Source organism: Lineus longissimus, chromosome 15 (genome assembly GCF_910592395.1).
Source record: "Lineus longissimus chromosome 15, tnLinLong1.2, whole genome shotgun sequence".
NCBI lineage: Eukaryota > Metazoa > Nemertea > Pilidiophora > Heteronemertea > Lineidae > Lineus > Lineus longissimus.
The window spans coordinates 15,133,107-15,147,435 of record NC_088322.1 but is presented as its reverse complement, the minus strand read 5'-3'; the positions used below and the strand labels follow the sequence as shown (position 1 = coordinate 15,147,435).

At 45.0% G+C, this 14,329-nt stretch overlaps 2 protein-coding genes across 3 annotated transcripts; one reads left to right on the top strand and one right to left on the bottom strand.

Annotated features, from left to right (window-relative positions):
- Positions 1 to 33: 33 nt before the first annotated feature.
- Positions 34 to 5,459, top strand: LOC135499832 (uncharacterized). 2 transcript variants are annotated; one of them, XM_064790800.1, is made up of 2 exons: positions 34 to 298; positions 1,796 to 5,459. In XM_064790800.1, exon 2 carries the CDS (start codon positions 1,798 to 1,800, stop codon positions 3,145 to 3,147), a length of 1,350 nt encoding a protein of 449 aa, XP_064646870.1. In that variant the 5' UTR covers positions 34 to 298; positions 1,796 to 1,797; the 3' UTR covers positions 3,148 to 5,459. The 2 variants fall into 2 exon arrangements, with proteins under 2 accessions (XP_064646870.1, XP_064646871.1); XM_064790801.1 differs by lacking the exon at positions 34 to 298 and having other exon boundaries at positions 1,676 to 2,362; positions 4,661 to 5,459.
- Positions 5,460 to 7,586: 2,127 nt separating this feature from the next.
- On the bottom strand, positions 7,587 to 13,166 carry LOC135499631 (rhodopsin, GQ-coupled-like). The gene has a single exon (XM_064790508.1). It carries the CDS (start codon positions 12,370 to 12,372, stop codon positions 11,308 to 11,310), a length of 1,065 nt encoding a protein of 354 aa, XP_064646578.1. The 5' UTR covers positions 12,373 to 13,166; the 3' UTR covers positions 7,587 to 11,307.
- Between the last annotated feature and the right edge of the window lie 1,163 nt (positions 13,167 to 14,329).

The window sequence follows — 14,329 nt, the reverse complement described above, 5'->3', positions numbered from 1 at the left end:
CGACTCCATAAAGGCCCATTATGCGGACGAACCAGTCCAGGCATAATTGATTTTATGATTGAAGCAAGAGTGACTAATTTCTATTTATAACTGTGCTGACTCTGCATGTTATCATCAGGGGCAGCGGTGCAGATTCTGGGAATCGGCGGGATCTTTCAGCCAATCAGGGGGCCGTCTTTCCCCGGCCTATTTACCCACGCGGATGAATCTCGCGCGAACCCGCCATTCCAGGAACTTGCTTCAGATTAGCAAGACAACTTCTGTGATTTTTCGCTAATTTCTGGAATCGTTTCACTCGGTAGTATAATATTTATATATTCTGTCGATCTTGTTAGGGGTACATTTCAGGTACAGCCACTTAGGGTGGACGTGTCACCTGCTTAAGTGCCTATTATCGACTTTTTTCTACCGACTTTTTCCACTGCTCGGTATTCCGTGTACATTTGCAGTGCATTCCATCCCCTCACATACTTTTCCTTTGTCTTCAGTTGGCGCTATGGCGGCCCATCTTGTGCATGCTGCCGGCGTTGGTAACTACCAACGAAGACCTCAGACTCGCGTATCTGTAGTGGGACATAGCTACGTGAGGCGTTTGATGGAATTTTCACGCGATTTCGCGTCAAAAGAGGCTTTTGTTGATGTGCACCCAGCCCAACCTCGGCCCAACTTGTTTGATCTGGATGACTGTGCCATCCGTTGGCATCACATCAGTGGGGGCACCGTCTCATCTCTGTCCAAGAATCAGGCTGTATGGCGCAATTTACGAGCTTTCCAGCCTAACATTCTGTTCCTACAGATTGGATCTAATGACTTGGATGAGATGGGTTGGGGTGCTCAGCCCATGCATGTGGCATATGCTGTGTCCGAGTTGGTTGATGAATATGTCAGGGAATTACCTGGCTTATCTAAGGTTTTTGTCGGCCAACTCATCCAACGACTAAGGACCCGTACCAGACATCTTTCAGTGTCTGATTACAACGCCAGGATACATCAGACCAATGGATACGTCCGTAATTTCTGTAACCCCAATGGTACAGTGCCGGTCATCTTCTGGCGCCACAAGGGTCTATCACGGTCGACACAGCATGTCCATCATCATGACGGGACCCACCTCAATGACCTGGGTCATCTTAAACTCTACAGGAGCATTCGCGGTGCTGTCAGATCTTGTGCCGTAGGAGCCCGCGGCTAGGAATATACATGTAGGCCAGTTACAGCTGCGTAGCCTTTTGGGGTATGCGTCTCATGAGCTACTCTGGTTTTGCTCAATCTATTGTACATTAGAGGGCGCCTCAGGCACCCCCCCTCACTTGGCATGGTTTAATTTTCCCTTGCCTCGTCTCAAATTACCTTAGTTCCTTACCTTAGTTCTTTGGAGCCCCTGGACACCCTGAGCCAACAATTTATTAATCCCTTTTATGGTAACATCCTTGGCTTCTTCGGTCCTTGGATGCACTGTCGGATTAATCAATACAAATTTTGCGCTCTTGTGTTCTTGGCATATTTTGCCCCTGGACACCCGGAGCAATAATCTTTTATTGCGCTCTTGTGTTCTTGGCATATCCTGCCCCTGAACACCCTGAGCTAACTTTCTGTTGCACGGCTGTAACATGCGGTGTTTTTCGTTCTTGTGGCTCTTTGTCACCATGGACATCTTACATTATACTTTAGCCTGGGTCCTATTGGCCTTCTCAGGCATTTATGCTCTTTGTTTTGCATACCTACATGTATGTCACATCAAAGAGTTTTCACCTCTATTTTATGCAAGGTTCTGGATTCCGCTCCCTCGTTTCAGGTATGGCGGCGCAACCGCAAGGCACCAGAGCCAAGGGCAAGAAACGGGCGGCCCCTATGCCTGCAACAGGAAACCAGGCGCCCAGGCCTGCTAGGAGGAGAAGAAACATACCAGCAGCCGCTGGCTCCAGCGATGCCCTCGCCATGTCATCTGGTAGCCAAGACGGCCCCTCGTTGGCGGACAATGCTAGCAGTACCCAAAGCGTACCATCAGTAGCGGACATGTTTGCTGAAATGAAAACCATGATGTCAACCATGGTTACCCTTATAGCAGGACAGCATAACGTCCGCAATGACGGCCCAAACGTCGGCGTTGGAGGGGGCATTAATGCAGTGGCGCAACCCCACGGGAGTGTTGTTACGATGCAGCCAGGTCATGGACTCAGCTCAACTATCCATCCGTACAACCCAATACAGTCGTCACATTCGGTACAGCCGGCTTCCAATTTGGGCGACCCCACAGCAGCCAGCCCGTCGATGAATCTACATGTGCAACAACCTGGAAACATGGAACATTGTAACGCTACTGCAATTCACCTTAACGGGCCCCTTCTGGGGCAGGTAACAGGTACAGCTGTGGCTAATGCAGTTTACCCCGTAGGCTCGCCGTCGTATTCTGCCAGAGACCGAAATGGGTCTATGATATCGGCTGCTAGGCCTCTCTATTATGGTGTGCCCGACAAGGTAAAGGAGAGGGTTTGGGCGGGGAAGTATGTGGATTTCCACGACTTCCAAACCCCATCATACGACAAGCCTCAGAGGCCCAGGTCCACCATTATATCAACAGATGGCGACGGGGAGCCTATTACTCTATCTATTGGAAGGGAGAGGAAGGATAGGCCTCTGTCCATCTTCCAGTGGTTGTCATGTTTTGACATATTCGCGTCGGTACACTGTATGAAGACGCCGGGAGATGCACAGAGGCTTATGCGCTACTCCGCCCTTATTAAAGAAATTTGCGACGACGGAGGGGATTGGCGTTTTTACGATGAAAGTTTTAGGCGATGGCGGGAGGAGGAACCCCTAGAGTGGTCCGAAATTGCCCATGTACTTTTGTACAAGGCACATTCTCGGGGACGGCCGGAGTATAAAGATTCTGACAGGAAGGGATCTTCCGTCAAAAAGTCACATGCTCAGTCCTTTCGTCCCGGCCAGTCCTCTGCCTCCTTCCCCAGAGGGTCATGCTGGCGCTTCCAGAAACACGGGAAGTGTGTCAAAGGCGACAAATGCGCCTTCCCCCACACTTGCACCAAGTGCCAGGGTTCTCACCCCAGCTTCCAGTGTAGACACACCCCCACTTTCAAAAAGGACAGCGCCAAGCCTTCAGATTCCAAACAACAGTCCCAAAAATAATCACCTACCCTCCTTGAAAACGCCTCTCCCCTCCCCAGTCAAAGGTGAGATCCTGTGCTCCTATCTTAACGGCTATGACCCTGTTAAGACTAATTATCTTAAGAACGGTTTCTCTGTTGGTTTTAGGTTAAATTACCAGGGTAGTCCTGGCTCATTAGTTTGTGATAATTTGACCTCCTCAAAAATTCATCATGATATTGTATCCTCCAAAATTCAAAAAGAGCTAGCGGCAGGGAGAATAGCTGGTCCTTTCACTAACCCTCCTTTTCCCAATTTTCATGTTTCCCCTTTAGGGGTAGTCCCTAAAAAGACTCCGGGGGAGTTCAGGATGATTCACCATCTCTCATTTCCTGAAGGATCTTCCGTCAATGATGGCATCCCCTTTGAATCCAAACATGTAAATTATGCCTCTATTTGGGAGGCCATTAACAAAATTAAATCACTTACAAATCCAGTTTTCCTTGCAAAAACCGACATCAAGTCGGCTTTTCGTATCATACCTATTCACCCTTCCGATTATCACTTGCTCGGTTTTACCTGGGAGGGCAAATATTATTATGACAAGGTGTTGCCCATGGGGTGTGGCAGCAGTTGCTCCATCTTTGAAGCCCTGAGTACTGCTGTTCAATGGATAGCAGTAAACAAACTAGGTATTTCTGCTATGGTACATATTTTAGATGACTTTTTACTCATTATTCATGGACGAGTTCGATGTGCTCAGAAGTTAGATCTGTTCAAAAAGTTATGTATGGTAGTGGGCATTCCACTTGTTCTTAACAAAACTTTCGGCCCAGAGCAGGTCATGCCGTTTGTGGGCATCGAACTCGATACAATTATTTTTCAAGCCCGCCTCCCCGCTGACAAGTTGGCAAAATGTCGGTCCCAAATCTCATTTCTTCTCAACAGGTCGTCGGTTACCCTGCGGGAATTACAGTCGGTCATTGGGCTTCTCAACTTTGCCTGCTCCGTCGTCCTGCCTGGTCGCGCCTTCCTCCGGCGCCTTATCGACCTCACCATCGGGTTTTCCCGCCCATTTCATCATATCCGCTTGAATTCTGAAGCGAAAGCCGACTTGTCTGTTTGGAACGCATTTCTTGCTAATTTCAACGGTGTTTCCTTTTTTCATGGTGATATCTGGGTTTCTAGCACTAAGCTCAAACTACATACCGACTCTGCTGGGAGTCTGGGTTTTGGGGCGATTTTTGGCTCCCACTGGTTATTTGGAGCTTGGCCCTCACGGTGGAAATCATTTCACATCACCTTTCTAGAATTCTACCCTATTGTAGCCGCTCTGTTTGTATGGGGCCACCTTTGGAAGAACCAATGCATTGTGTTTCTCTCGGATAACCAAGCCGTTGTCCACATTATCAATAAGCAATCGTCCAAGGATAAACGGGTTATGTGTTTGGTTCGTAAGCTTGTTTTGCGTTGTTTACAACTTAATATCCGCTTCAGGGCCGAGCACGTCCCTGGGAAGCTTAACACCTTACCGGATATGATTTCCCGGTTTCAGGTCAATGCGGCACGCCAGTTGGCCCCATGGTTGGACCAAGACCCGTCACTGCTTCCGGAAGATATATCCCCCAGGGGGTTGCTGATTCCTTGAACGTGTTGGTAGGAGGGGTGCTGAGCGAGTCAGCAAAGCAAAGTTACAATAGAGCCTGGACAATATATCTAAATTTTTGTACATACGTGTTACACTGTGATTGTTCTTTGCCATTATCGGTCTCTGATTGTACCTTGTTTGTAGCTTATCTGTATTCTAAGAATTATGCGCCAGCAACTATAGCGAGCTACCTGTCGGCCGTCTGCTTCACTATGAAGTGGCATGGGTATCCAGACCCTTCTTCATCCTTTCTAGTCAAGAAACTGCTGGGCGCTGCCCAGAATTTGAAGGGGAGTTCCGACATTCGTCTCCCTATAACAAAACCTATTCTGGTCAGGTTGCTCGCTGCAGTTCCTCGGGTATTCCCCCTTAGGTACCAACAACTTTTAGTGCGCGCCATGTTTTCTACCGCTTTCCATGCATGCCTTAGGATCGGGGAAATGGTACCTAAAACCTGTAACCCGTTATATAGTTCCACTTGTATTCAGCTGGGCGATGTCACCGTTGCACGGGGCTAGGCCACCATTTCCGTTTTGAGGTTCAAGTCCAGCAGGACTCAAGGACCGCAGTTTATACACCTCGCTTCAGGTTCAGCACCCTGCCCTATTGCAGCATTAACAGATTATTTGTCACTTAGGGGGACTACTCCAGGGCCTCTCTTTTTGGCTCCGTCCGGTGCACCCCTCCTCAGGAGGGACTTTGACCGCATGTTGAAACTTGTATTGGCTTTCTGCGGCCTGGACTCGAGTAGGTTTAAAGGCCATTCATTTAGGATCGGTGCGAGTAGCGAAGCAGCACGGCAAGGCAAGTCAGACACTCAAATACGTCTGCTAGGTCGATGGTCTTCTGACGCCTTTCGTAAATACATTCGTATTAATTGATATACCACAACTTTTGTGTCGGGCCCTCTGTCTCATGCAGGGGCTCGCGACACTACCACTTATGTGTGTGTATCAGGCAGCCAGCCAATGTAATCTGGGTTTTTTCTGTTCAAAGTTGTACTCCTAATTGGTACATCCATCTCTTTAAATTGCAATTTTCTCTATGTAAGTGATGTTCTTCCTTTCGTATCCTTTGTCTCCATCTCACGCGGGACTAGGAGTGGGAGAGGATACACCACACCTGCACATATGTATGTAACTTAAACTTACACCACTTTTATCAGGGACCACAGGGTCTCGTATCCATTTTAACGTGGTCCCAAACGGGTCCATGCAATTTGATCTATTTAAATCCCAAATCTATCAATTCCATATTATATTTTACATACTTATTTTTATAGGGGCAGTATGGTCTTCTAACAAGGGGTATCTGTCTCAGGCAGTACCACTTGCAGGAGGACCATTCTGGCCCACCTTACCTAAGCCTTTTCAGGGCCTTGTTGGTATCTTCCAGTCAGTTACTTAGGTAACTTCCAGTCAACGTTTCATATCAAATTCTTTTACATGTATTTTTATTCCCTTATAGTCAGTCAACTAAAACCTTGCTCAAGTAAGAATTCATGTACACTAGATACAATTACGTATGTAGTAAATTGGCAATTTGCCATCAACACCATGTACTGCTACATGTAAGCTATACTCAATCCAATTTGGTCAAAATTTTTGTATTTGGGCTTATTTGACAGATTCCTTGTTCACATCCAAAGTCTTCCTTCCCAACTCCGGGGTGTGGCTTTGCCACTTGTTTGGGGCACCCCTCGCTGGTCAGGTGACGTTACGTCACTCTTTTCTCGCGGCTCAGCAGGTCACACACCACTTAGGTCACGTGACCTTTTCTCCACCTGAATTGCGTCATGCAGACTAGATGGGGTCACGTGACTGTTTATTTTCTGGTTTCCCTGCTGAATTAATTAAATGTATGTATTTTGGGGTTACGCCCCCCTTTTCTTTCCGGTATCTGTCAAATAAAAATTTGGCCAAATTGATATACTATATCTGTGTTGTCTTGGTCATTCTTATGATGTCATAAAGAGAGTTTGCTTTATATATAAATTTGCTACAAGGTTACCCTATCAATAGAGTCAGATTTGCTAGCTACAGTCAAAAGTTCATTTTTCCCGATGCAGCCTGGTTGCTTTATCTCAATTGATGAAAATATTCAGATGAGAAACATGCTCTCTGATTGGATCAGTCGCCGAGGGTCACCAGAAGAAGATTGATAAAGACGGAGCAGAGGACACGAAACAACATTCTGTGGAAGGTACTGTTTTGTGATCTTACAAATTATTCGTTGTTTTTCAAAACCAATGCAAAGATATTCGAATTTTCGAACACCGACGTTCAGCTGCGGAATCGAATGGTACCAGGGGTTAGACAAGTTTTGGCTCAATTGCAGAATCCCTGACAAATGTCCCAAAGGCCATCACTACCAAACGATTGTATGGAACCCTTACCAAAACCTCTCGTTGAAGCATTTGTCTTCGATTCTGCAATCACGCCCAATTGTTGTCACTTACGCTGGCGTTAACTTAACGAGGCGTTGAGTCTAAGGAGTTATCTGAAAGGAATGACGCCAGTTTAAATTAGCTCGGTGTTAATGACAAAATTTGTCTTGAACACGACCCTGATTTATTGGAATGCACTGAAAATAAACCTTGAGGGACGGTCCAGACATCACTCACAACATGAAGTACAACAAGGTAGTAGGTACACGATCAGGCCAACCCTCGGGGGCAAGCATCAAAATTATTCGTAGAGATTATTCCTGTGTTTCAAACCAATCAACGCACCCCGACTCTATATTTGTATATCTCCAGTACTGTATCGATGACAAATCGGAAGCTGTTCATATGGAAGAGGATTCTTTGGCCAGCGAATGAGGAAAACGAATAGAGTGAGTTGATCATCACGCCTAAGCTGGGATAGATAATATGCCATCACCATTGGCCGTGCTACAAGATATAGTGAGTATGGAGAGCTGAAGCAAGCACGGTCGGAGAATGGTCGGAAAGTAGGCTCTATATTATTTGGGTGCAGGTGCTCGATCTTCGCAATCAAAGTAACGATCACCAGCACTTAGTGACTCTGGAACCAGACGAAACTGCTCCGAAACTGCGCTCAACGACAGAATAGTCATTTTATCAGTCATTGGATGTCACGAATCGGGCTGTGGGCTTCCAATAAACAAAGTGTCGTCTTGGAGGAATTCTACCCTGCCAACAGTCCGGACAGGCACATCAGTAGTCATGATAGTCTACATTGGAAATGCCACTAAAGCAATGACGACGTCAGTAGCTAAACTTGACATGAGTGTTTCGGGAAGTGACCTCACGTCGTCAGCTCTCGTGGTGGAGATCTACCAGTTTATTCAGGGCTACGTCTTCCCCGGGGTTCTGCTCATAGGGATCATGGGGAACACTCTCTCCCTGGTAATCTTCATCAGGACCAGAAAACGCGCCGATGCAGCAGTCCAGTACCTCTGTACCCTTGCAATCTCCGACACAGGGAATGTTATCGCCATAGCAATATCTTACTGGGTCTCATATGGCCTTGCCTACGTCACAAATGGTGCCTACTCATTCAATATACTTACATATTCGACTGGTTCGTGCAAAATATTGGGATGTTTGAGACATATTTGGGAAATTTCATCAGCGTGGGCAATAGTTGCTTTCACTCTGGAACGACTTTACATTGTGTGGTGTCCTTTAAAACGAGCGGATATAACCGCAAGAAAGCGAGCAGTTACCATAATCGCTATTTGGATCTTGTCTGTTTGTTTTAGTATCCATCGAGTGTATTTTTATAGTGTTTACACAGAGGCTTCGATCTCGCATTGTTCATACATAACTCCGATTGCGATCACGTTTTCAATACTCATGTACGACATCACCGTCTATAACTATGTCCCGTGTTGCTGTTTATTTATTGCAAATATTCTCATCCTCTTCGGAATACGACGGGCAAAGATGGCAACGATGCGTTCAAAAGTTGTGAGTTCGAGGAAGAACAACCAAGACAGACGCTTGATTATATCTTTGCTATTGGTCTCCACACTCTACATAGTCTTCATGACCCCCGTCTCCGTGTCCGGCACTTACTACTTCTACTATTTAAAAACTACCGAAATCATAGATGCCAACCATTATGAACTTCTCTATTACGTCCTGATATTTTTCGATCAGTTCAGTTTATTGAACTATTGCACTAATTTCATCGTTTATGGCTGCACTTTACCTTTCTACCGGAAGGAAGTTTATAGTATGCTGTCATTGCGCTTGCGTTGAATGGTTGCCGTAGGAGGACTCAGCCATGTTTTTGTTATGACCTCAGAGTAATGAGTCGGTAAATCTGGTAACCAATATTGCCGACCAATACTTGGATAGTCATATGAGGCTGTTGCAAACGTTGCGAATGAATATATATGGCGATTGTTATCGTGACCTTTTTCTATCTTTATCCGTACCCCTCTCGTCCGGAGTTCAAGACCCGTGAGCGGCCAGTTTTCTCAGGTCTGGTATGCATTGAGCAATACATTATATGACGCAGCCCTACCTGTCGCTGACCAAGAAGCTTACCACTTAGTTTGAAAATCCCTTTCAGATTGTTACGTGGTAAGAGTCTTAGTTAAGATATAATTCAGTTTCGTGAACATGTGCACGTACATTTGTAACAAGGTACTTGTAGGATTCTTATATTGCACATATGCTGTATCAGTTTGTATTGTTTTTAGGTGCCGAAGGCCTAAATCGTCGATAATAAAGTCAGGTTATATAAAGATTAACTACGAATCTTACAAGATTCTAGGAAAGACTCAACAAGTACGTGAATCTTGTCTGGATTTCGACCTGGAAATGCATTCCCTCTTCTCAGGAACTTTCTATAATGTCATTATAGATCACCATCGTTCCCACATGCTTTATGTGTAATAAATTTATTCACAGTCTAGCCGAGAGTGAATTTGATAGTTCGTCCCAGGAAAGTTTACTGTCGTGCATCCGTGATGGTAGAACGTAAGAGTCACAGGCCTACATCATGTCGAAAGTATACTGACAGTCTGTAAACGTTTGGCTCTGCTGGCAATCGTTTATTCACCAAGGGCCAACTGCCGTGACGCCTGAGCCATCGTATTTGGATACCCGCAAAGCGAAAACTCTCCCATATCGATGGTTCCCATGCATTGATGGCGAGTTTTGTCGCTACTTTTTCAGAACAAAATTTCAGTTTTTTTGTTCTTTCTCATTTTCTTATTACGAAACAACTGAAAGTGACTGGGGGAGGCGAACATGCATGCTTGGACAGTACGGTCGTATTTCATCTTCGTTACGCGAAACCCAGGCCACTGTACACTGGTGGTGTTGTTTACTCTTGCAGAGTAAAAAATCAGAGAAGACCAGCGAAACAGTCAGATGCATCGAAGCTTGACAGTAACTTCCTCAGCATAGCATGGTTGCTCTTCCTAGATGTTTCACGAGCTCAAGTCGTTCTTTTTTCAGTATTCGATCATTCTCCAAATCAGTGGAAACGATCTTGGTAAACCTAACAAAGCTGTCACGGTTTGGCTCCGGGTTCTGCTGTGTACACTCAGGCCTCAGAGACGTAACTTCAGAGTAACTGTACAGTTTTCATCTCCCATTTCGCCCCGGAGAAACTGCGCAAGACAAAATCAGCCTGCTAAACCTGGCGATGATGCGGTGTTATTCTTTTGTGCAGTTCGACTAACGGGAAGGCTCCCACTGCCTTACAAAGACGATATCTACGGCTCAGTCACTGGTGCAAGTGGATGTTAACACCTACTTGCAATGTAAACAAAAATAAAATGTTCATAAAAACATTCGCAATAAATGAGGCAAAAGATTTCCCGAAACAACATGGCAGAGACATGGTCATCCTTTGAACAACATCATCGTATGACCGCGACAGCTTTCCCACCGAATTTCAAGAAGTGTGCATTAATTGCACAATACGTCAATTGAGATTGTGTCCGTGACGAGTGGTTTGTTGGAGCCATTCGGATTTCCTCAAGCGACAACGTTGATTATACCGATCTTGAGCACTGGCACATCGCTATTTCAATGATGTTTACTGGTGTACAGTTAATAATCTTTGTTTCCTCCAACTTACATACTGTGAGCTGCCATGGGTATGTAGTGCCTTGACACCTGAATAAGACATGGCGTAAGATGTGCATGTTTGAAGCTGCCGGTTTTATCTTTACTTCTACGCAGGTGCTAGCTAGTATCGTGCACAGGTCCATGCAGTGGGGAGGTATGATGAAAATGTATCGGATTGTACTGGCGTTGTGATCGACTGTTGGTTCGATTTGTTGGAGCCTTTAATCGCCAACCGGTACTGTTAATGTGGATTAATCACTGGGCCAACAATTCTTGTAATCTGCATACTGACATGAAAGATAACCAGGCCCCATAGCCTAGTCTAATATGGAAGCCGACTGTAAATAAACTCATGCTAAACCATGCTCAAGTAACCCAATTTGTATACCGACCAATTTCAGAATAACGTCAATGACTCTGAATATCAATGAATCGATTCTGCCTCTGAACCGCAGGATAGTTCGCCTACTAGCCAAGCTTTATATACAGTACGACCCCATTACGCATGACGGGTACCCCGTTGCATCGACACATCGCTACCATGATAACCAACAGCACGCATGCCAAGTGACAAAATACTGTATACTTCCTTCCGGTAGAATGGTAAAGTGCAGCCGTAAATAATAAAATTGGAACAATAATTAAGCAAACTGTACTGATCAAGAAAGGTTAGAATGTAGAAGAGCATTTCACGATAGCTTGCATCTAAAATTCTTGTTGACTTAAGGTAGTAAAAGTAGTGCGTAGCGCACACGTTGACGGGCGTCATAAACACTATGTAAAGCGTCGAGACTAACAACAAAGATATAACCAAACGCCCATCCTGGTGTTCGTTTTTCGAGGTTAGGACTTGTGACATCATCTTTGCCTTCGCTTTTCGAATCCCAAAGAGAATAAGAATGTTGGCAATGAGTATGAATAAACAAGGAAGATAGCTAAAAACAATTATGTCAAAAATAAGGATTATAAAAGTCACAGCCGTTGGTGTGTTGTAATAGCAGCTTGATGCCGAGAGATTTGTCTCAATGTGATTTAGAACCAATCGATGGATACTCAGACAGGCAGACATGACCCAAATTGCGATTATTATAACAGTTCGCTTTCTTGCTGTAATGTCTGCCCGCCTTAAAGGGTACCACACGATGTAAACCCTTTCCAGGGTGAAAGCAACAATGGCCCATGCGGACGCAAATTCCAACGCGTGCCGTGCAAAGCCTATCAGTTTGCATGTTGCAGTTGAGTATGTTAACAAATCGAAGGAAATGGCGCCATCTGTGACGTACGCAAGACCGTCTTTCAACCAATATGCAGCTCCAAGTGTAGTGATAAACCCTGTGTCGGAGATTGCAAGGGTGCTGAGGTACTGGACTGCTGCATCGGCGCGTTTCCTGGTCCTGATGAAGATTACAAGGGAGAGGGTATTCCCCATGATACCAATAAGAAGAATCACAGGGATGATGTAGCCCACAATAGAATTGTAGATGGCCCCGACGAGATAGAACGACGAGACAGAACTACTTCCAACTTCCGTGCCAAGGTTAAATAGGCCAATTGTCGTCATCATTTCTGCTGATGTTCGCAATTAAAGCCGCGTTAAATACTAAATACTACATGTTTTTCCGCAGGACATTAGTCGCGGGCTTGATATGTTCAGACATTTAAGATAGTCTTGCACCTTTATCCATAGTGTGATTCGAATGTTAAGCAATTTATAACATTCTCGTTGATTCGATCATCAAATCTGCCGAGGCCTTTCCGAAATTCGAGAAATCTAAGCCAGGTTGCAGAATCAAATCGTAGCCATTGAGGTTTAGTTACCATCAGCAGGAGAATTGGACGTGATTTGAACATGTGCCAGCCTCGCACATATGTCTCGTAATCAGAATGAACACGGACTCCTTATTAACTAAGTCAAGATGCAGATGTACTGAAAATGACTGATAATTTTGACAAAAATCCTTCGCTCTTCAGCGAAACTTCAAGACCTACATGACCGATGCTTTGCATATCGAATACACCTTGACATTGCCTTCTGCAGCACGCTATACGACGGTCTCTATTTATGGTATATATGCTATTTTTGCTCAAAGTTGAATGATTTGTTCTAAAATAGATCCTGATAAATCGAGAAAACAAAATGTTTCTTTGACATCCACTACCATGATTGCAGCCCTAAGTTATTTTGAGCCACCTCTCGAGGAACAGGCATTGTAGTTAGCATTAAAATCACTAGGTTCATAACTCCAAGATTTACAGTCTGCAGCATGATGTTATTGCTTAAAATGTTTTTAATGGGGGTGGACTTTCTTCTCTACTGCACAACTGCATTACTGTCCTTACGAGAAGGGGTCTCTCACGCATCGGGACTCCCTAAGAAACCGGGCGACTGCGAATGCATGCGCAGGGAGAGCAAATCGTACACTTCCTTCCGGTAAAAAGGTAATGTGCAACCATAAACGATGAAATTAGTGCAATAATTCAACAAACTGTACTGATCAAGGAAAATGAGGATGAAGTAAAGGGTTTCACGATATTTTGGATCAACAACATTTGCTGTTTTAAGGTAGTAGAGATAGTTCGTGCCAGACACGCTGACGGGAGTCATGAACATGACGTAAAGGGTTGAGACTAACAGCAATGACACAACCAAACGACCATTAATATTTTCCTTTCTCGAAGATTTCAAACCTAAAGACATCTTCGCTCGTCGAATTCCAAAGAGAATGAGAATATTGGCAATGACAATGAAGCAGCATGGCATATAATTATGTACGGTCACGTCGAAAACACCGATCCAAAAGGTGATGCTGAAAGGCGTGTTGTAGTAGCATGTTGTCAAGGCTGACTCCTTGAAGACGTGATTTAGAAACAAACGATGGACACTCAGACAAATAGACGTGACCCAAATTGCGATTATCATAAATGTTCGCTTTCTTGCAGTTATGTCTGCCCGCCTTAAAGGGAACCACACGATGTAAACCCTTTCAAGGGTGAAAGCAACAATAGCCCATGCAGATGCAGTTTCTAACACGTGTCTTGCAAAGCCAATCAGCTTGCATGTTGCATTTGAATATGTTAATAAGTTATACGATACGGCACCGTTAGTGACGTAAGCCAGCCCATCTGCCATCCAAAACGCCACTCCAAGGGTCACAATAAACCCCGTGTCAGAGATTGCAAGGGTGCTGAGGTACTGGACTGCTGCATCGGCGCGTTTCCTCGTCCTGATGAAGATAACAAGAGAGAGGCTGTTGCCCATTATCCCAATAAGCAAAATGCTTGGTATAACGTATCCTAGAATCAGATTATAGATCTCCAACACCAAAGCTGAAGATGGGACGTGAGTCTCAGAAAGTGTCCCCTGAAAAGGTGCAGACACAGTGAATGCTATGGACGTGCCATTGCTGTACACCATGTTGACTTGTTCCTTCGTTGCTTTGGTTACATAGAAACGATACAAGCCTGTAGCTTTATGATATTGAGAAACAGAGTATCAACAACAGACGTCACAACATGTTTTG